This window comes from Microtus oregoni, unplaced genomic scaffold, assembly GCF_018167655.1.
Source record: "Microtus oregoni isolate MIOR12 unplaced genomic scaffold, Mior012 000019F_ref0000042, whole genome shotgun sequence".
In the NCBI taxonomy this organism is placed as follows: domain Eukaryota; kingdom Metazoa; phylum Chordata; class Mammalia; order Rodentia; family Cricetidae; genus Microtus; species Microtus oregoni.
The window spans coordinates 12042183-12066305 of NW_024543078.1; the positions used below are offsets into that span (position 1 = coordinate 12042183).

Below are 24123 nucleotides of genomic sequence, written 5' to 3' on the forward strand. Positions count from 1 at the left end.
GACACTTTCATTAAAAACTTATGAGCCCAGTTTCTTAGACTTGTCACCTCTTCCAATCCTTATTGTGCAGGAACGTGGTATTTATTGGTTCTTAGAGCAATTTAAAACCTGCAAACAAGATGTAATAACATCCATTATTCTGTGTTTGTTTATTATCATTGTTATTATTGTTTTTTCAAGACAGGGTTTCTCTGTGCAGCCCTGGCTGTCCTGGAACTTGTTCTGTAGACCAGATTGGCCTTGAACTCTCAGAGATCCACCTGCCTCTGCCTCTGAGTGCTGGGATTAAAGGCCTGCATGACCACACCCATCTCCACGTGTTTGTTTATGTAATGAGAGCTTTTGGGATTAGGGGGAAAAAAAACAGTATATTGTCAACTAAAACTTTCAGGAAATGTGATTGGAAACATTTGATAACTAAATTTGGGGAAAACAGAAAAGAATGCCATGTCTTAAGCCACTAGATCAGCTTCTTTTAACTAGTAAGCTTTTATGTTACAAATAAAATAGAGGCAAACAGGTACAAATACTTTTAATCTTTAATATTCTCCATCTTGGAATTTATGCCTCTCAGCGTGAGGTGATGTTCCTAATCCCTTTGTTACACTTGTCTTTTTAATTAATGTCACTGCCACTAAAGTTTGGTTTCTTATCATTAAAGCATATATAGGTTACTGGTGGGATCAAATATGTAAATACATAACAAAGTAAGTCATTGCTACAGTTGTGAACAGATGCTTTTGTCTCTTTATCCTATTTTCTTATTAAATATAGTTGTTTCTTGGAATTTATATTTTCTGAAATTTTATCTGCTCACCTGAGATTTTTATTTTTCTCTACGTATTGTATAACACTTCCAGAACTGTCTAAAATGATTCAACTATCAGAATTAAACACAGCCAAAATCAGGCCCAGTAAATGTATTAAAAACTGCATTAGAATCAATCCAGCAACAAAATGAATGAGATTTGTTCCAGTATTCATGAAACTTAAAATCTTTTCTGGCAGAAAATATAAAAACTAACTATAGATGCTGAAAAGAGGCTATGCCAGACTTGGTTAACTCTCTAATGGAGACCTTATCCTTTCTGAAGAGTGGATGGGGTGGATAGATGGAAGGTGTGGGGAGCAGGAGGAGGAACTGTAGTCAGTATGTAAATTGAAAAAATTTTTAAATAAAAATTTTAAGAAAAGAAAAAATAGCTATGTGGCTAAGAGTACTTGCTATATTTACAGAGGACCATGTTCACTTCTCAGCACCCATGTTGTATGACCCTTTTGGCCTTTATAAGCACCTGTACATTTGGCATATATACATTTATGCTCATAAATAAAGTGTTAACTATAGTAACAGGCAGGATGGTGTAGTGGGATATTCGCATTGTTACCCAGAGACTGCCAATAAACTTTACCTTGAATCAGAGAAGTGGTGGTGAAGCCACTAGTGACATCCTCTCTGTCTCCTTCCTTGATCCAAAAAGACCCATGAATCTTTCTAAGCCCCTCCCTACAACTTCCTTTGTCTCTATCCGTATCCTGGGTCCTCCAGAACCTCTATGACTACTTCTAGTCAGCTATTTCCTAAATCTGCCCTCTGAATCAAGGTAAACTTTATTTCTGGTCTGTATGTCAGTGCAGACAAATATCCTGCAACATTTCCCCCTTTTGTCTAAATAAAAAAAGAAAGGTTTTAACTGTAAAACTACACATAATAAGAGTGATTTCCAGGTATTGCCTAAATAAAAAGGAAAGGTTTTAACTTTGACAAAATAAAACTATTTACAATAAGAGCAATTATCAATTAAGAATTACATTTGCAATGTCCAATCAATTTTTATTTGACAAATTCAGAGAAAAGACTCAATCTGTCCTATCATGGTGACTCCAAAGTTTCGTACCTAATTTACTTTATATCATAACTTGTATTATCAACCTAGAAAAATCTTTAGACCTTAAAACATTTTCTCAGATAACCAACTTAAGCTTTTATGTCTCTCAGTCTTATACTTTACATCTCTTTTGTGAGTTTCTTTTCTTAATTTGGTAACATGGAAAACTGTAACTATAGCTTCAACCCCATCAAAACCCAAGAAATATATATTACATGAATAAACAGGAAGTGCAAAGCAAGCAACTTCTAAAACTATAGAAATGACAGAGACATCTGACTGCCTAGACCGTCACCCAAGGTTTTTCTGCAATGTTGGGACATCCATCTTTGGCCTACAGGTCTAGAATATTTGACAGATTTTTCTGTGAAGCAGGAAGTTTGAAAGACTGTCCTACCTTGTCTTGGCAAAGTTCAGCAGTCAACTTCCTTGGTTTTGTGCTTGTCTAGTTTGGACAGCATACTGTCAGCCGTCATGGCAAGCGTAGTTTCTTGCCCAGTGGCTAACTTTGCCACAATGAAAGCAAGCTCCATGTGGAGGTTCTTTGAAGTCCATCATCTTTTTTGAGGTAAATTGTTGCTGCCATTAGATGTGTCTCGCTTTCATTAAAAGCCTATTATTAAAACATATTAAATTCCATAGTCTGTAGATATCTGAAATGTTTGAAGACCATCCATCTGTTTAGCCTGGAAAATATACCTGTTATGACTACAACTTTGATTGTTATAGATGATAAACTACTAACCTGCATTTCTTTATTATCCTAAATAGTTTTTGATAGTAGCTTTCAACAACTAGAACTTTACATTTTTAAATGAACTACATAGGTAGAATACCTTAAACAGAGAAAACATATACAGTGTGTTCTAATAAAGACAACCTTAGGCCGGGCGGTGGTGGCGCACGCCTTTAATCTCAGCACTCGGGAGGCAGAGACAGGCGGATCTCTGGGAGTTCGAGGCCAGCCTGGTCTACAAGAGCTAGTTCTGGGACGGGCACCAAAGCTACAGAGAAACCCTGTCTCAAAAAACCAAAAAAAAAAAAAAAACTTAAATTTGTGTCAGTATACAAAAATCCATACCAATATAAAATATTTGAGATTAATAGTTGCTTTTTAGTTTAAAATTAGATTCAATAATATACACTTTTACACTGTTGTTCCTGTATCCCCCTTTTTCTTTTCAGAATGAAATCCCTGATTCTAATCTCCTTTGCTTAGTTTCCTTCCTGACTATGACCAGTTATAGCTTGCAACCAAACCCCTTAAACAATACTAAACATCCATAGTCCACTGAACAACCAAAAACCACTCACTACCTCTTGGGAATGTGGGTGTCATGTTCTTAAAATTAATTCCTGTTGTCTGAAGGCAACGGCATCTTTAGGGAACCCTGAGGAAATTAAGATAATGGTCAAGTCCTGGGAAAACTAGCTGTTGTCCAGTCTCAGTGTAATGGAAAGGGCAGGGCTTATCCAAAGTCCTGACTGTAGTAGTCTGTGAGGTGGACCATCTTAATTAGCCACTTTGAAGTTGTCCTGAGCAGTTTATAGTCCAAAGCTGGTCTTTGGGTCATTTTGTCAGCTTATCCAAGTGGATTCATCATTGTGGGACCCTACCATCTTAGAGACCTCAAAGGTCACTGTCAGGAATGGTCACGATTCCCTGCAGAAAACTTAAAATATTTTAAATGTCATATACAGCAGATCTCTGAAAAGTTAAAGGACCATAATCTGTTAAAGTATATCCATGGTACACAAACTTTTCTATTTACCTGCTTCAGACTCAAGCCTGAAGTCATGTACAAGAAGCTAGATGAAGCTTATTTCTAGAATTAATTAGTACTCTATATGACCATTAATATCACAACAGAACGTTTATATATAGATATATAATAATCTTATAAATTACACCTTAAAAAAGTTTTAAAAAGTCAAAACCAAAGGATTATGACATTAACGACGACAGAATAGTCCCTTAATTTTGGTTTTCTTCTGTCCCATACCAGGTGGCTCTTCTTATATGAGACAGACTTTGGATTCTTGTAAAGAAGAGAGCCATCCTCCAAATCCAAAGCCAGCCTTAATTTTTAAGGGAGTTGGTACTACAGAAGTAACATTTGCATTATATGTCTGTAGAGTACATTAGAAACAAACATTTGGGGAGGTTTATAAAATTCTATCATGTTGAAAATGTACTATACTGTTAGGCCAGTTTACTTTTCTTCTTGGGATATTTTTCGTTTGATTATTTGTCCTTCCGATGTTTCATTTGTCCGATGGTTTTGTCTTTAGATTTCTTTGTAGAGGGTTTTGTGTAGCTCATACTGGATTTTAACTAGTGATATTGCTGATAATGACCTCAAACCCTGCTCCTGATGTTTTTACTCTTAGGTGCTGAGATTACAAGTATGCACCACCACACCCAGCTCTATCTTTGGGAGCTTTAGGTATAAAAATTGCCGAGCTTGGCGGTGGTGGCGCACGCCTTTAATCCCAGCACTCGGGAGGCGGAGGCAGGCGGATCTCTGTGAGTTCGAGGCCAGCCTGGTCTACTAGAGCTAGTTCCAAGACAGGAACCAAAAGCTACGGTGAAACCCTGTCTCGAAAATCAAAAAAAAAAAAAAAGAAATTACATTAACTGAAACCTTTATTTTTACTGTATACTCTGCAATTGCTGTGCAAGTATGAGGACCTGAGTTTGTATCCTTAGTTCCCATGTAGAAAGCTGGGTATTAAGTATGTGTGCCTGCAACCCTGGGTGGGAGCAGAGATTAGGGATTGTATAATAGGAGGACGAGGAAGACCTTGGGATGTGATGGCCATCCTGCTTGACTGAAAAACTCTAGATTCAGTGAGAGACCCTGTCGGGACTAAGATAGCGACAGAAAATGATAACCCCTCTGTTCATCGCACGTAAATGTGTACACATATGCATACATGACATATGCATAATTTTTAAAACTACTTAATAACTGATTTATGAATTCTAACATATTGTAAATTAACTAGAATATTGGTATTTGTCTGACTCTCACCACTATGTGCCATGATTATAGCACTGTCTTTCTTACTGTAACTGTTTAAAGAAACAGCCAGTATTGATGTGTTTAGTTTTGCTTCTTGTTTGGTCTTACTATGCAGCCCTGACTGGCCTAGAACTCTCTTTGAAGGCTAGGCATGCCTGTGCCTTTCAAATTTTGGAATAAAAGGTGTGTGTCACCATGCCCAACTTACATTGAATTCTAAGTCTTAACTGCTCATATTGGCCATTATGTAAAAATGCATGCATAATATCACAGACATATATGTGATATAATAGATACATCAACTTTTTTTCTATTTTAGTCTTATAAAACTAAAAGAAATATTTGGAGATTTAGCTATTCAGTTTCCCTTTTTGAGCATTAATAGTTCTTTTAGTAGTCTTGACAGTAATTAGAGTTCTATTTAGTTACTAAAGTTTGATCTGTGACTACCACTAAGGGGAGGATAATTTACATCAAACATGAAGGCTTATAGATCTCAGTGTTGTAGTCATAGATTGTCTCTAAAAATGTTTTGACATCTAGTGACAAACTATTACTCTTATACTTCGATAGTAGGTACAAACTTTTGGAATCAAAATTAGAATCCACTCTTAAGAAGTCCCTTGAAATAAAAGAAGAAAAAATTGCTGCTTTGGAAGCTCGGTTGGAAGAGTCTACAAATTATAATCAACAGTTGCGCCAAGAACTTAAAACAGTAAGTTTTTTTTTTCAAAATAACTTTATAAGTGCTTGAACAGAAAAACATGAAAAATAAAAACTCAGCTGTAATTTATGTTAGTATTTCATTCTGTTTCATATATTTGGGAGTATACTTAAACATATCTTATTTGTTTGAAGATGCTACAGTCTACTCAGTGTTTTCAAGTATGTAGTAGTCCCTCTTAGAGGTGAAGACATAAAGGATTGTAGAAATGGGATGGACAAGAAGCAGGCTTATTTTGTTTCAGAAACTCAGTTTTGAGATACTAATATCTTTCCCTGGTACATTTTTCCTATTGAGCCTCCAGGTAGATTTTAATAAAGATACAGCTGTGAAGATGCAGAGGACAAACATAGATAGTTTGTGTAGGAAAACAGCTGGTCTGCTCACAAATAAGATGCTATCTAGGGGGGCTGGAGAGATGGCTCAGAGGTTAAGAGCATTGCCTGCTCTTCCAAAGGTCCTGAGTTCAATTCCCAGCATCCACATGGTGGCTCACAACCATCTGTAATGGGGTCTGGTGCCCTCTTCTGGCCTGTAGGCATACACACAGACAGAATATTGTATACGTAATAAATAAATATTAAAAAAAAAGATGCTATCTAGGTTTGCTTTGTGAGATTTGGAATTATTGAGTGAAGTTAAGCACTGTGTTCACTAGGTGAGTAACTTGAAGTGTAAAGGGCTCACCTATTTGAAGGGGAACGAGAAGAGTTCCATTCTGTGTTACTATTCCCTTTTTAGCCTCGGCATTGCTCCAGACGTTGGCTTTCTCTTAATTTTCCATTTTTTCTAGACAGGATCTCTTGTAGCATAGGTTGTCCTTAAATTTATCCTGTAGCCAATGATAGCCTTGAACTGATCATCCTATATCTTTCCTAAGCACAAGGATATTAGAAGTGTTCCACATGACAAACAGATGGAGATGAGATTACTGTAGGCCACATTTTAGACTGTTCTATTCACAGTAACCCTAGGAAGTACAAATAGATGGTTAGGCCGTGCTACGGGTCTCTCCTTATGATTATGTGAGATTCTTTAATTTTTTTTCGTTTATTTTTATTTACAGACTCTCTCTCTCTCTCTCTCTCTCTCTCTCTCTCACACACACACACACACACACACACCACACACACACACACACACACACACACACACACACACACACTGGGGTAGGAGCACACCACAGCATGCCTGTTGCCTATGGAGATCAAAATACAGCTGGTGGGAGGTCTCTCCTTTCTACCATATGGGTCCTGGGGATCAAACTCGGTTGTCAGGTTTGGCAGCAAACATCTTGAATGAACTGTCTTGCTGGTCCATGAGATGTATTTGTACCAGATTATGGTTCAAGCAAAACAGGAGATTTACACTGGAGTAGGAGAGCACTACCCTGGTTTGGGACTTGATGCTTCATAGCAGTCATTAAGCCTTACAACTCCAAAAGCATAAATCTAAAATCTTCCAAAATGTACATCCTGATTATAAGAGCTGCTGCCTGTAGAGAAATCCAGTAATCCTTGCTTCTATTAGGTAATTAGTTTTCCTATTGGAGATAGTCTACCAATCATGGGTGTCCCCCATAAGCATTATTGCCTAATAATCAAATATTCTAGTTTTATTATGCTTCTAGAGCAGCTGTTTTCAACCCGTGTGTTACAACCCCTTTGGACGCTACATATCATGTTTTATATTATAATTTGTAACAGCAGAATTACAGTTATGAAGTAGCAATGAAATAATTTTATTGTTGGGGTCACCACAACATTAAGAACTGCATTTAAGTATTGATGCATTATGAAGGTTGAGAGCCACTGTTCTAGAGGAACAGTTAACCAAATTAGGGTTTCTTTGGCAGAAAGGGAAGACTTTGTTCACCGTATACCCACAGTATCTTTTCTAGTGTTTGTTGCTGATTTTGCCATCATGGAACCTACTACACTGGTTCAGCGTTGTGCTTTGTTAGCATAGATAATTATTAATCAGCTTTGGGTCCTGAATTTTGTACTCTATTAAACAATATTAGTAGGTCACAAATAATGATAACTTCATGAAGCTACTCAGCAAGAAAATAAGTAGGTTTGTACATGAGTTAGTTTTTGTGTTTTAAGCCTAAATATCAGAGATACCAAATTCCATCTTTATCTTTAACTTTGGCCATTTTTCATAATGCTATAAACTGACTTATTCCTGTATACATGAATTCAAATGTACCTTCCTAAGCTTTCAATACTGTACATGAAGAGTTGTATTACTTGAAAATAGACCCTGAAATTTAGACATAAACAATGTAAACTAAGGTATAGAAATATAAAAGGGAATTTTAAAAGTCCAAAGGAAAGCAGAACAAAACAGAGAACAAAGTACAGATTGGACAAATAGAAAATAAACAGTGAAAGGGAAATTTGTAACCAAATCATATTATATTTACTGTAAAAAGGTCTAAACATTTCTGTTCTAAAGCAGAGATGATTACACTCAATGGAAAAGTAAAACCTAATGAAATGCCACCTACAAGAAATTTTGATGAAAAATAATATACCATTGTAACACTAATCAAAAGAAAGCTATTATGTATAAAGATTAGTTTTATAGTAATGATTTATCTCATCTAAAAATTATAAAATGATCATTTTAGCTTCATGACACAGCAAGATTAAATGTTCTCATGTCTAACAACAGTTTCAAACTATGGCGATGTTGATAGAACTACATGGAGAATGACCTGTCTGCGACTCTAGTTAAAGGATTTAATACCAATCTTACATATAAAAGGAACTTTATTAAATAAATAAGGGTGTTTTATAGATGACCTACACCGAATATCATCCTTAATGATAAAAGACTATTACTTTAAGGGGAAAAGCAAAGCTGTTCCTCTCAGTGTTTCTATTAAACACTGTGTTGTTGGTCTTAATGTTTTAGGATAAGGAAAAGAAATGCTGATTTTTTTTGTAAGATTTTGTTTTTGTGTATATTTGTGTGGGTGTATGTGTGGGTGCCTGTGGAGGCCAGAAGAGGGTGTTGGATCCCCTGAAGCTGTACTTAAAGTTGGCTGTGAACTACCTGATCTGGCTGGAATCAAACTTGAATGCTTTGGAAGAGCAATAAGCTCTCTTAACCACTAAACCATTTCTTTAGCTCAGAAATACAAATTTGAAAGGATGAAATATAGATAATTTTTTTGACTTCTGACATGATTATTTTGGCAAGAAATTCTAAAGAATTTATAGAAAATTATATGAAGTGTGTTTCATCAAGTGTCATAGGTTAAAGACTAGTTTATAAAACTCTTAGCCATATTTGTATATATTAGCAATTAGTAATTAGAGAATAAAATTTAAGAGAAAAATACCATTTATAGTACCATAAAATACCATGAAGTACTTTAAAGAACTCTGCATTAATAAAAGATAAAGAATACCTTAGTAAATGGAAGGGAGCCCCATATCATAAAATATTCTATGTAATTAATAGGACATATCTTAGATTTGGCTATAGCTCAGTGGTTCAGCACTTGTGAAGCTTGCACAAAGGCTAGATTCATTCTGCAGTACCAGGAAAAGTAAACAAGCAGATCACATGTGAATCTGTTAACTCAGCATAATACTGAACATACCTTAAATTAGATCAGTAGATAGATTAATTAGCTAATTGCTAAATTCTGGGTAGAATATAGCCATTTTTTAAAGATTTATTATGTATACAGTATGAGAGCCATCATGTGGTTCCTGGGAATTGAACTCAGGACCTCCTGGAGAACAGTCAGTGCACTTAACCTCTAAGCCATCCCTCCAGCCTGAATATAGCTATTTTTAAAATATTAATTTTGCTAATTCATGAACAAGGGAGAACTTTTCCATCTGCTAGAATCCTTATCTCTTCTGTGTTTTAAAGGTTTCTTTGTAAAGCCTCTTAGATTTACTCCTAGATATTCTGTCTTTTTTTTTAGTTTTTGTAAATGGGGATGCTTTCCTAATTCCTGTGTCAGCATATTCACTCTCAGTATATAGAAGAACTGGTTTCTGGATGATGATTTTGTACATGGCTATTTTAATAAAAATATTTATCAATCAGATCTAAGTGTTTTTGATAAAACCCCTAAGGTCTTTTCCATATAGGATCATGTTGTCAAAAAGTATGGATAGTTTGACTTCTTTTCTGTTTGCTCTTTTTTTATTCCTTTGTCTTGCCTTACTGGTATAGCTAAGACTTCAAGTCTAAATGAATAACAGTGGAGAAGATAGACATTCTTGCTTCCTTCCATATTTTAAAGGAAACAGTTTCAGTTTTGCCCTGGTTAGTATAATGTTGGCTATAGGTTTGTTGAATATAACATTTATTATGTTGAGGTATGTGCATATATATTATATTTATTTATATATATTTCTTCAGGGGTTTTTCATGAAGAGACGTTAAACTTTATGAGAAATTATTTCTGCACCTGTTGAGGGGATGCAATTTGTGTCCCAGAGGCTATTTATTATTTAGGTGCTGCATTACTTTGATCTATTTATTTGATGTGTGTATGCCAGACTGTTCATACATCCCTGGATGAAACCAGCTTGATCATGTTATCTGATTTTTTTTAATTATTTGTATGTATTGTGTGTCTGTGTATGTCTGTGTGTCTCTAGTATGATGCTTTAAGTTACAGGCACCTATGGAGACCAGAAGAGAGGATGTTGAAACCTTTGGAACTGGAGTTAGAAGCATTTAGTTTTTAGAAACCCAACATGGGTGATGGGAAATTAACTCAGGTCCTGTGAAAGAGCAGCAAGCTACTCTCAAGCAAGCCATCTCTCCAGCTCCTTGTCTAATGTTCTTCAAGTGAGAGCAGTTGAGGAATACAGTTCTGGTCTCCAAAAGCATGTGAACATATGTGTACACAAGCAAACATCTATACCCATATACACAAAAAATTAATTAAAAACTGGAATTAACACAGTGACCCTGAGCTGATAATTGAATAAAGAAAGTTTGGCATACCCATATAGTAAAAAACAATACAACAGTACAAAAGGGGAAAATTATTGATTAATTTAATAAATTCATTAGTAAAGCTTAAAATATGATCAGAAAAATATACATTAAAAGATTACATATTTTGTAATTACATTTATATGAAGTTTTAGAGCATGCAAGCCTAAATTTGGTGGGAAAAAAGCAAAGCAATATTGCTTTGTGAGTAGTAATCCTTCCAGAGTGATTGAAATCCTCTTCTCATGTTGTTAACTTCCATGGTATATATTGTTCTAAGAAATAGACTGCATATCTCTTATAATCAGTACATTAGAAACTATATATAGATTATACCTCAGTGCTAAAAGGTTACATTATCTTTGATAATCACTGAAAATTCAATTTTACAATTTAATTTATAATACTATTTTTAATTGCTTTAAACTTTAATGAACTTTACATTTTAAAGTGACTCTGCATTGCTTTGTTGTATACTATTCTGACTTGAACTTTATTTCCTATGTGAATATAAGGATTTTGACAAATGATATATAAGCTAAAAGAACACGTGAACAGACTATAACTCAGGAACCTTGAATAATGTTTTTAGCTCTCCTATTTTTGGTTGTCATTTTCCCCTCTTGTTATCAAATACAATTGAATTCTTCTTGCAAAACAAAAACAGTACATACCTGACATACATAACATTTTTCTTGTTATGTTACATCAGCTCTCCTTAGTATTGCATTTGACCACAGCCTTTGTAAGCCTAGGAAAAAGACTGTATGGGAAAATAGGAGTATCCAAGATCACTGACCAAACTTTACATTCCATTCCATCTTGGCTTTTTTTCTTATCATTTTCTAACTCACTAGTAATGCTAGTTTACTGCTAAATTAAAGACTTCCTTACATGTACAACATGAACTATTTTAATCATTTCTACCCTTAATATAAACTAGGGTGATAATTTTGAATGTACTGTAAATATCTAAAATAAACCAGTAAGTCAAGATAAGTTTAATAGTAAATCTGAATTAAAGAGGGACTAAGGAGATAGCTCAGCAGTTCAGAGTATACACTGTTCTTCCAGAGGATCTGAGTTTGATTCCTAGCACCCACAATAAGTGGACCACAGCCACCTGTAACTTCAACTTCAGGGGATCTGAAGCCTCTGGCCTTTGAGGGTTCCTATACTCAAATGCACAGGTGGACACACATACACACACATTTAAAAATAACATATTTAGGGGCTAAGGAGATGGCTCAGCAATAAAAAGCACTGACTGCTCTTCCAGAGATTCTGGGTTTGATTCCCAGCATCCACATAGCAACTCACAACTGTTCCATAACTCCAGTTCCAGAGGGTCTTCTTCTGCCCTTGGCAGGAACTACATGCACATGGTGTGCATACCTTCATGAGGCAAACATTCACACACAGAATTTGTTTTTAATCTTAAAAATAAATTTTAAAAATATCTAATTACAGAGAAGTGTTGAATTTGGCAATTTTGATCATTAAAGTGATCAGGATTTTTCATGTTAGTAGTGGTTCAAGCCTATGTATTACTCATTGTTTTCTGGGGTTATTGCAACCTAAGTCAATTTGAGGCCTAGTGTGGTGGCTGACATCTGTAGATTTAGGACTTGTGGTAGAAAATGGAGTTCAAGACCAGCCTGGGGCTGCATAAGACCTGTCTCAAAACAACAAACAAAACAGTCAACTCCAAACTAAAAGCTTCCTTCTGAAGATACATCCTTGAATTAGTTATTACAAGATAAATTACATGATGATGTATATGGATCAAAAGGTAAATGAATGTTACTTTATTAATATAATTAGCCTATATTAATTAAGTCTAGGTAATATATTATCCTTAGGAAATTAGATTCCCAAAGATACTCCCCTAACTAATTTAGGAATCTTTTAAAGTCAGTGTTAACAAGTAGCAAATATTTATTTGCTTTTCACATAGGGATCTCTAAATTGGTTAGCAGTTGCTGTAAAAGTAATTTTTAATATTAAGTAGCATATCAGCGTTTGGTTAATCTGTTATTGAGGGCCATTTTCTTCATTGTTGTTGTTTATTAGCTTTTATTTTTTTTTATCCTGGATTGTCCTTTCCTAGTAAGCATGAATTGTACATATGAATGTTGTTTGGTGTAATGTTTGATGTGTGCATGTAACCCAAGAATGTGTTGACATTAGCACTCCCTAGGAAGGCTGCTGAGGCCCATTCTCATTACAAGTAGGAGCACTCAGAGGAACCAACAACTGTCTTGTCCTTCTTCTAGAATAATGTACATTACAGTAGTTTTATGACATAGGGTCTCCTTTTACGGTTTAGTGTGTGTGTGTGTGTGTGTGTGTGTGTGTGTGTGTTTGGGGGGGAGTGGTGGTGAGAGTTATGGAACTGCCCAAACTTTGGTTCTCTGGAAGAGCAAGAAGTGCTCTTAACCACTGTACTGCCTCTCCAGCCCCCAAACTTGCGTTTCAAAAAGCTTTTGATCATAGTAATGGTAATCACACATATATCATATTTTTAGATCAAGTATCTGTAATATTCACCAAACCAATACAGACCCAAAGTAATTGAGAAATATAAAAATATTGATTTTTTTTCTTCCCATTAAAATATTTTAAATAATTTTAATATTTAAATAATTTTAGGTGAAAAAAAATTATGAAGCTCTCAAACAGAGACAAGATGAGGAAACGATGGTCCAGAGCTCCCTGCCTGTCTCTGGGGAAGATAACAAGTGGGAGCGAGAAAGTCAGGAAACCACCAGAGAGCTCCTGAGAGTTAAAGACAGGTTAATTGAAGTAGAAAGAAATGTAAGTATTTAAAAACTCTTAGTAGGGACAAAATTCTTCTGAAATAATGAATTGTTGGATATATTTATCTCTCATAAATTTATTTTGTACTTTCTTGTCTAGTTTATCATATAAAAAGTATGCTTTGCTCCTTACCCTCTTGTAAGTTACTCCCAAGTGTAATCAATGTTCCATCCATCATGTCTGCGAAACCAATATCATGTAGACAGTGCTATCAAGTTCTGCCAGGTAAAATGTGACCCGTAGGATTATGTGCAGTAGCCTCTGTGTGTCTTTCAGGCTGACTTGGTTGTTTTCTCCCAGGGAACTACTTCAGCAGTACAAAATCAACTCTGATTTTTTTATAGTGGAGTCTGGTGGCTGGAGTCTTGTACTCCACCCACCTTTGAAGTCCCAGTGAAGAGCAGGAGGCTTCTCTTTAATAATTACAACTACTGTCTCAGAACCTAGCTTGCCTATAACTTTATGCCCTCTCCTGCTGTTAGGCAATTTTTTTTTGACTTTTTTTTTTATTGAGAAAAGGAGAAAGAAAAAAAAAAAACCAAGTTTCCACCTCCTCCCAGCCTCCCATTTCCCTCCCCCTCCTCCCACCCTTCTCCCCCTTCCCCCACTCTTCTCCCCCTCCCCCCACTCCTCTTCCCCTCCCTCTCCAGTCCAAAGAGCAGTCAGGGTTCCCTGCCCTGTGGTAAGTCCTAGGTCTTCCCCCCTCCGTCCATTTCTAGGAAGGTGAACATCCAAACTGGCTAGGCTCCCACAAAGCCAGCACATTAAGTAGGTTCAAAACCCCGTGCCATTGTCCTTGGCTTCTCATCAGCCCTCATTGTTCGCCATGCTCAGAGAGTCCAGTTTTATCCCATGCTTTTTCAGTCACAGTCCAGCTGGCCTTGGTGAGCTCCCAATAGATCAGCTCCACTGTCTCAGTGGGTGGGTGCACCCCTCGTGGTCCCGACTTCTTTGCTCATGTTCTCCCTCCTTCTGCTCCTCATTGGGACCTTGGGAGCTCAGACCGGTGCTCCAGTGTGGGTCTCTGTCTCTATCTCCATCCATCACCAGATGAAGGTTCTATGATGATATGCAAGATATTCGTCAGTATTGCTATAGGATAGGGTCATTTCAGGTTCCCTATCCTCAGCTGCCCAAGGTTTGTTTTCTTTTTTCTTTCTGGTTGGCTGTAGAAGGAATAAAAACAGCAAACAGTAACTGTAAGCATTACACATTACAGCTCAGGTGGAAATGTATCCACGCCGGGAGTCAAAGAATACCACAAAGTCACACCACACAACAAACCTCACACAAGAGATTGGGAGGGAAACAAACAGGAGAGTGGCCGTCTCTACTCAGGCTAGAAACAGCAGAGAACTGAACAGAATAAGGCCTTAAACAGAGTTTCTTGGGAAGGGGGTGGAGCTTTCCAGGGTGGAGATTAGGGGATTTCAGGTCCAAAGATTGGGTTTTTTACTCTGTGGGGTGGGAGCAGGGTCCAGAAGTTAGGATATTCTGTGGGTGAAACCTAGCAGTTAGAGGTCCTCAGGTGAGGGGCCTGGCCACTTGAGGGGCTTACAGTTACCATGACACAGTATGAATGCTATCCTGTTTTTGAGATTTCCTCCACCAAAACAATTCATCTTGGAGGACTAAAACCATTTGTTTGCCAAAATGTAATGTGAATGGCCTCTATCTCAGTTCCCTTAGAGTTTCCCACTGTCTGTGTTTCTCTGCTCTCCAGAATCACATTAGATTGGCCCTTGCTTATTAGTGTAGTGCTTTTCTAGCCCAAAATTTCAAACTCTTCCCTATTGCTCTTGGATTCTACTTCCAAAGGCCTGAGGAGTGTGTGGCCAGGTTATCACAACAACAGGCCCACTTTGTAACAATACTCTCCAGTAGTTACAAAGATACCTGTGAGAAGCAACTTGAAGGGTCACAGTTCAAGGATAGAGTCCATCAAGGCAGGGAAATCATGGCAGCAGGAGCCTGAGGCCCTGCTCATACTGCATCTGCAATCAGGAAGTAGAGACACTATTATTACTCAGCTCACCTTTGTACTCCAGTCCCTGTGATGGTGCTGCGTCCTTAACCCCATTCCCTCATAGACATTGTTGACATTCATTTTTAACCATCACATCATACATGACTGACTTGGCTACATGGTGAGTTCAAGACCAGCCTGGACTATATGATACTCACATCAAAACAGCGAGAGAGAGGGAGAGAGAGAGAGAGAGAGAGAGAGAGAGAGAGAGAGAGAGAGAGAATATTCTCCACTGGAAAGGAAGAGGAGGAGGATGGTGATGCTTAGATGTGGGATTTAAAACAAGCTGAATCTGGATGAAGAACTGGATACATAAAACATTTAGAGAGAGAGAGAGAGAGAGAGAATGTGTGTGTGTGTGTGTGTGTGTGTGAACAAGACAGTGTTCCATGTTTTTTTCATCCATGGTTTTTTCATCCTTTCAACAAGTTAAAAAGAGAACAGTATAATTACCTACCTCAGCTTCTGCGGGTATTTGCTTGTTGCTGTTTCTGTTGTTGTTTGAGACAGGTTCTCCATACTTCGCTCAGACTGTCTCCCAGTTGCTGATGTTTCAGGCTATTATTAGAGCCACATACACCTTGATTTCTCAGTTTGATTTTATGGGGTCAAAGCACAACCTCTGTTTTGTACAGTGAAATGTTGTTTATACAATATAAAAGTGAAGTGTTCTTTAGAAGTCTTCTATTAAAGATACAACAGCTATTGTGATTCTTTGGATCATTTTTTCTGTCTAGTCAGTACTACATAGCCTAATTAGTTTTTTTATATATTAAAGTTTTATTTATGTTATATGGTAGATTCTTTGGTTATGCTTTTTAGTACAAATTTAGATTTTATGGAATGTAATTTATAAGTAATTTATCTTAAATGTATAATATCTATGCCTAATATTTTAATGTCTGTGACCAATATAGTAATTCACTTGTTTAACTGTAAGAAGAAATATGGTCATATGTACTGAAAAAATTGAAAATGATAAAAATTTTTGGATATACTTCAGAAGTCTTTAGAGATGAAATATAGTTTTAGTGAGAGTTTCATATTATGGATAAAGGAAAACAAAACATAATGCCAGTTAGGTCTATTATGAACTGCATTTATTTACCCAGGATCACCACTTACCCATGATACAGTCTAGTCACGTATTCTACCGCTAACCTATACCTTCAGCACTGAAAGAAAATACTTTAGGACATCAAAAAGCAGAAAGAACACAGGCACAATAGCATTTTAAGGTTGTGGCAGTATTGTGTCATTATGGATTAAATATTTACAACTTGTGATTGAAGAGGAAGGTTTTTCTTTTTTTAAGATTGTTCAAGGTCATTTTTTTTGTATTTGTCATATTCAGAGAAAATGCTTTATTATCAAGATATAGATTTGATAATATCTATATATACTATAATAGAGTATTTTCTTTTTTTTTAAATTTCAACGATTTATTGAGCTATTTAAGCAACATGACTTTTCTTGTTACACTGGAAATTGTGTCCTCTTATCAAACTTTTTTGTTTGGTTGGTTTTTTTTGTTTTTTTTTTTAATTTATTTATTTATTAAGGATTTCTGCCTCCTCCCCGCAACCGCTTCCCATTTCCCTCCCCCTCCCCCGATCAAGTCCCCCTCCCTCATCTGCTCGAAGAGCAATCAGGGTTCCCTGACCTGTGGGAAGCCCAAGGACCGCCCACCTCTATCCAGGTCTCATAAGGTGAGCATCCAAACTGCCTAGGCTCCCCCAAAGCCAGTACGTGCAGTAGGATCAAAAACCCACTGCGATTGTTCTTGAGTTCTCAGTAGTCCTCATTGTCCGCTATGTTCAGCTAGTCCGGATTTATCCCATGCTTTTTCAGACCTAGGCCAGCTGGCCGTGGTGAGTTCCCGATAGAACATCCCCATTCTCTCAGTGTGTGGGTGCACCCCTCGCAGTCCTGAGTTCCTTGCTCGTGCTCCGTCTCCTTCTGCTCCTGATTTGGACCTTGAGATTTCTGTCCGGTGCTCCCATGTGGGTCTCTGTCTCCTTTCATCGCCTGATGAAGGTTAATATTCCTGAGGATGCCTATGTGTTTGTCTTTGGATTCACCTTCTTATTTAGCTTCTCTAGGAACATGAATTATAAGCTCAATGTCCTTTATTTATGGCTAGAAACCAAATATGAGTGAGTACATCCCATGTTCCTCTTTTTTAAAATACTGTTACCTATTAAAGAAAAATGTCCCATGTTTATTTTTAATAAGTGTGGTATCTTTTTCTTGTTTTAAGAATGCTACACTGCAAGCAGAGAAGCAAGCGCTGAAAACTCAACTGAAGCAGCTTGAAACACAGAACAATAATTTGCAGGCCCAGATTCTTGCACTTCAGAGGCAGACAGTGTCATTACAGGAGCAGAATACCACTCTTCAAACACAGAATGCCAAACTTCAGGTTGTACTAAACACTTAAATTATGCAATATTATAGAAAGGGAACCTAGACATAGAAACATTGTTCCTTAGTGAATTTAAGAATTGAAGATAGATGGAAATATTTTTGTTTGCTTCTATGCCAGACTCTTTAATGTGAATGTTTTTTAAATGTCAACGTTTATATAAATTACTAAATTCACCCACAGTATAAGTGAAAATAATTATATTTAGTTTAGAATCTTTCTATCCTTTCAACAAGGTGATTCTAATTAGTTGGTACAAACCCCTTATTTCAGAGTATGATTGCAACATAGTATTCTTTATTTCATTCTTAAAACATTCTTAGTTTAGTTATTGAAATGCATACAGCATAGCAATTTTGTCTTTAGATTTTTTTGTCTAAAGGATATATTTGATGTAACCAAAAGGATCCATCTTCAATTTAACAATGCCAGTGTCAGTTCACACAGAACAGTCCAGGAGGGAGGAAAAGAAACTGGTTCCCTCTTTAAATCTAAATGTTCTCTCAGTGGTGAAGTAAACGCTAATTTAGACTTCTCAGAGACTTTCCAAAAACAGTTTTCAGCTCCAAAATTAAACAGGTAGCCTTAATTCTTTGAGAGGCTACAATCCAAATTACTCAAAATAGGAATGTCTGCAGTGATTTAATTAGATAGAACTTATTTAAGTTAACACTGTAACTTTTTGTTAAAAAGAGTAACAAGTGGGTTGAGGAAATAGCTAAGTCAGGCAGTAAAGCACTTCCAAGCAGGAGGACCTGAGATCAGTCAGGTCACAGAGAAACCAGTCATGGTAGTAAATGCTTGCAATTCCAGCACTGAGGAGGCACAGACAGGTGATCCCTGTAGCTCACTTACTAGCCAGCCTTGCCTAACAGTAAGTTCTGGGCTAGGAAGAGATCCTGCCCTTTAAAAAAAAAAAAATAAGAAGAAGAAGAAGAAGAAGACTAGCAAGCAAGATGGCTCAACAGACAGAGCTCAGGCCCTGCAGTCTGCACAGGAGGCGCGTGGAGCTCACTCTACAGGCTGTCCTCTCACTATCACATGCATACACCACATATGTAAACTTCTTTTGTTCTCTCTACTGCTTGCTCTCTTAGTCATTTGCTCTCCCAGCGATCTGTCTGTCTCTTCCTTCTAAATGCTGGGATTAAAGGCATGTACCACCATGCCTTTTCCTTATACTGTTAATAATATACACATTCTTACAGGTTGAAAATTCCACCCTTAATTCACAAAGTACTTCACTTATGAACCAGAATGCACAGCTTCTCATCCAACAGTCTTCCTTAGAAAATGAAAACGAATCTATAATCAAAGAACGAGAAGATTTGAAATCTCTTTATGATTCTCTGATAAAAGATCACGAAAAGCTGGAACTTCTTCATGAGCGACAGGCTTCAGATTATGAGTCTCTCATCTCTAAACATGGAACCTTAAAGTCTGCCCACAAGAATCTTGAGGTGGAACATAAAGACCTTGAAGACCGGTAACTTATATTTTATTGTGTTAATTTAAAACAAATTTTCTCTGGGTAGTATAATAAATTTTATACATTAGACCCATCTAAGATAATTTTTTAAGGGAATTTATATAAATTTATATGTCTTTTTATGTGATGCTTGTTAAATTTATCATTTCCTTTTCTAAAATATTTTCTTTGTTAGAACTATTTAATGCTAAATACCTAACTTTCCCTCCCCAGTTACAATCAGTTATTAAAACAGAAAGGACAATTGGAAGATTTGGAAAAAATGATCAAAATGGAACAAGAAAAAATGCTGCTTGAAAGCAAAAACCATGAGATGGTAGCTGCAGAGTACAAGAAACTTTGTGGTGAAAATGATAGGTAATGATACTATGTATTTTATTTTCTATGTCTTCTCTCTAGAGAGAAAGTGTGTGTGTGTGTGTGTGTGTGTGTGTGTGTGTGTGCGTGCATGTGTGTGTGTGTTTATGATAGCATCCACAATTTTGACTTACCATGGAATTTTTATCATCTCAGCGGTGTACCTGTTTGTATAAATGTTTGTGTGTGTGTGTATGTTCTGGTGCACATGTATACAACTCAACTTTATAATTATCTTGTGCTTACTTTCTTTTTAAAAAGTCCTAACACACTAGAACCATCTTCATCTTGATACTCTGAAATTCTGAATTTAGTTTTCTATAGATGTTACAGCTAAATATTCTGTTGTGAAGATATTGGACTTAAGTAATCACAGTACAGAGTTAAAATAGACTGTAATAGAGGATGCTGTATGGATAGTACAAGCACTTAAGACCATATTGTGACAAGTTATATAATAGAAAGGTGGGGTCATTTTATTATATATTAAACTTCAGAGAAGTATAAAGGTCTCATCTTGTAGCTAACTATTGCTGGTATTTTAAGAAGTGGCTGGAATCATGGACTTTAGTTGGGCTTTCCAAGCATCAAATTGTACATTTCTGTGGCATCTCCAGAACAACTTGGCTAAAATGAAAAAGAAATCTTGTATGATGAGTTTGACCAAAATAATGTCCCAGGCTTGGAATGAAGTAAAGTATTTTCTGTGTCTCAGGTCTGTTCTTGCCCAGCATTTATTTATTAATGTCTGTGTTCTCTCGAAAATTCAAAAAAAATAAATAAATAAAAGGCTTTATTAAGTAAAACATGAAAGAGCTATCACACACACACACACACACACACACTGATGATTCTAAATATCCTGTGTAATCACAGATAATACCACAGAAAGTTTCTTTCTTAGACTCTGTTGTTTTGACCTCTGCTGTTTACTGGATTTCATTTGGCACTGTTGTTTTAAAGGAAGATATAAAAAATTCAGAACTACTTTAGCACTTGTTTTTAGGAGGTTTTTGGTTTTGGTGTGTGTGTCGTTATATATGTGTTTACATGTTTGTGTGGGAGCATGGAAGTAAGAGGTTGGCATCAAATATCTTTAATTGCACTTCACCATTTTTTCCATTTTCATGTGTATGTGTGTGGTGTGCATGTTGTGTATACATATTTGCATGAGTGGGACATGTGGGAGTACGTGTGGAAGTACAAGGTCGATGGTGAAAATTATTCTTTAATACTCTTTCTCTTAATTCATTTTTGCTAAGATCTCTCAAATCAAACTCAGAGCTCACAGATGTAGCTAGTCTGACTAGTACGTTTGCCTTGGGGATCTCCTGTGTTCCACTTCCCAGAACAAAATTACACTGGGCCACCAGGGCCACTTCACACTTAGGTTTGCTCTGGGGATTACAACAGGTTCTCAGGCTTGCACTGCAAGCCATTTAGCCACTCAGCCATCTTCTTAGCCCATCTTCTTTATTTATTTATTTTAAACTTTAAAATCTTATTTTCTGTGTATTAATGTTTTGCTCACATGCATGTCTGTGCACTATGTGCATGCCTAGTACCCTTGGAGGTCAGAAGAGGATGTTAGATCACCTGAAAATGGGGCGGTAGGCCTCTTTAAGCAGCCATGTGGGTGCTGAGAATCAAACCAGGAACAATGTAGAAGAGCAAGGACTATTAACTGCTGAGCTGTCCTTCCAGAATGCCACCTTATGTTTGTGAGAGAAGTTCTTTAACTGAACCTAGAGCTCTTCGATTGCCTCTCTTTAATGACAGCCATATAATTCATTTTAGAATTTGTGATAAATTAAAAGACTTCCTACACTGTCTCTCTCTGCTACCTATTCCCTGTGAAGTATCAGTGAAAAATTTTTATTGTCCTAAGTATTGATATATACCAGGTAGCTATATGGGTGGTAATGCTTTTGTTCATGGATTTCACCTATTTATAATACATTTACCAGATGTATAAAGAGTTTGCCATTTTATCATCATTTCATGATTTTTTAGCAAATATTTCATAGCTTAGATTTTTGTAAGCTGACTTGAATTCTTTGATGAATGAATTGAGTGAACTATTAGGTATTCTGGACAAAGACCACCTAGGCAAGATTGTGATTTGTTCACTGTGCCCCTTTTGTGGATTCCTGATCTTAATGATACAAGATAAATTTTGCATGTTACTAAAAAATTTAAATCTCACAGTAGTAATACCACTGCCAATGTAGTAAGTTAGATCAGGCCAAATTAGTAAGACCAGAGCAAAGCAACTTCTGGGTGACCCTTGGGAGGGCAGGGGAGGAATCACATGGCAAATACAGCTAGTAGGCCTGATACAGCCTGTAGGCATGGTGTTGAGCAGCCCCAGGGAGAGCTGAACTTTTGATGGACTTTCTGAGGGGCAGGGTTTGAAATGGGAGGAGTGAGACCAGAGTGTGGAATGGGGCCCCAACATGGAGCTCTCCAACATTCCAGCCTTTTGGGGTATATATGGACAGAGGTAGGGCTTCCACCTTAACAGTTCCAACTATTTCTCTGGACCAAATCCAGCTATCTACCTGTGTCATACATAACAGCCCCAAACCTAAAAAAGTTAAATGTTTTTGAAGAGTTAGTGGGATGGGGAAAATAGAATGCTACAGGGACTGCGTATGGCCTACTATGTCCTATGTACTTACTTTCTCGTTAAAAAATTATCAGTCTCTGTCCTTAGAGGTCAGTAATACTTTGTTTTGAAGGTAGATTGTGAGGAGGAAGAGAAATAGCTATAGCTTGATTTTTACAAAGTGATAAGTGGGGATTACATAAAAATTATTTGCCACAATTGCAGAAAGCTACATATCTTTAATTTGTTTGCTGCCTGTATTTCTCACTTTTCAACCAGCATATTGGTTTAGTATTTAATACTGGATTGATTTGCTTAACCTGATCTTTGTTCATGTTTAATTTAGAGTCTGAAATTTCCATGAAATCATAACCAGATTGGTCATTTTTTTCATAAAATCTAATTACTAATCAATTAGTAACTAGCAAAATAATTTTTATATTTTCTAAACATGTCTGAATGATTTTAACAGCATGTTCATATTGTGAAAAGTATTGAAATATTTCTGATGATTTTTAATTATAGGTTAAATCATACATATAGTCAACTTTTAAAAGAGACTGAAATTTTACAAACTGACCATAAAAATGTGAAAAGTCTTCTAAATAATTCTAAATTGGAACAAACAAGATTAGAAGCTGAATTTTCAAAGCTAAAGGAGCAATATCAGCAGCTGGATATCACATCTACCAAGCTAAATAACCAGTGTGAGGTGAGCACCATCAGACTTACACATTGTTTCTCCTTTTAGGTGTCAAGTCATGCCTAAAAAGTAATGAGTCGTATTGCAATGACGGTCTTGGTATACACAAGTAATTAAGAAAAACTATTTATTTCATACCTTTTTATTAATTGTATAAACTTAAAATGTCCAGATGCTTTGAAATGTGTCACATTGTGCGCTTGTTTATTAAAAAATGTTTTGTGGTGGATGTGGTGATGTGTGCCTTTAATCACAGCACTCAGGAGGCAGAGGCAGGTGCATCTTAGTGAGTTCGGGGCTAGCCTGGTCTACAAAGTGAGTTCCATGATAGCCGGAGCTGCTACACGGAGAACCCTGTCTTGAAAAACAAAAAAAGAAAAAGAAAGAGAAAAAGAAAAATGATTTTGTACATGTAGCATGAAATCATAAACCAATAGGATGAAAAATTAGTTTGTAATCATGTACACTTTAATACCCAACATAGCTCAGAAAATTCAAAGCATTCATTCTGCCTGTGATTTCATTATAAAAATATTTATATAGTTAGGATTCTACTAGAATGGTAGAGTGAGAAACATTGTACTAAATCAAGTCCTTAATAAACAGCAAAACAATTGCATAAAGCTGGGGTGGGAGAGTCCCATTTTAGGACTCCAGAACTCAAAGAGTGACCTACAGAAAATCAAGGTACACATCTGTTTAGTAGCATGCAGCACTTGTACCTGTGGCTTCTCTGCTCTGTTCTTCTCTTCCCCTTCCCTGGTGCATGCTGACTTGATTTGGAGCAAAGTCATTGCAGTAGGGTAGAGAAAGAAAGGAGAAGTTCAGGTTTTCTTTTAGCTTATTATTTTATGTATATGAGAATTTTGCCTTATGTGTGCATAGTGCCTGAAAAGGCCAAGAGACTAAAATTTCCAGGAATTAGAATTATAGATAGTTGTGAGCTACCAACTAGGAGCTGGGACTTAAACCTGGACCCTCTGGAAGAGCAGCCAGTGCTTGTCACCGTGGAGCCATCTCTCTAGCCCCATTTTTCTACAAATAATACATAATATTATTTAGCAAACATTTAAATA

General features: G+C 36.6%; 1 protein-coding gene across 8 annotated transcripts in view; it reads left to right on the plus strand.

Moving 5' to 3' along the window:
• The window catches only part of Ccdc88a (coiled-coil domain containing 88A), a 167459-nt gene that overhangs the window by 116179 nt on the left and 27157 nt on the right, over nt 1-24123 (plus strand). For all 8 annotated transcript variants that reach the window (XR_005975985.1, XM_041669925.1, XM_041669928.1 and 5 more), the window contains 6 exons: nt 5489-5630; nt 13269-13433; nt 17726-17887; nt 19099-19376; nt 19593-19736; nt 22870-23056. Coding sequence is in view for 7 of the 8 variants with exons in the window: in XM_041669925.1 (XP_041525859.1) it covers nt 5489-5630; nt 13269-13433; nt 17726-17887; nt 19099-19376; nt 19593-19736; nt 22870-23056 (1078 nt within the window). In the remaining variant the exon portion in view is untranslated. The remainder of the gene's footprint in view (nt 1-5488; nt 5631-13268; nt 13434-17725; nt 17888-19098; nt 19377-19592; nt 19737-22869; nt 23057-24123) is intronic.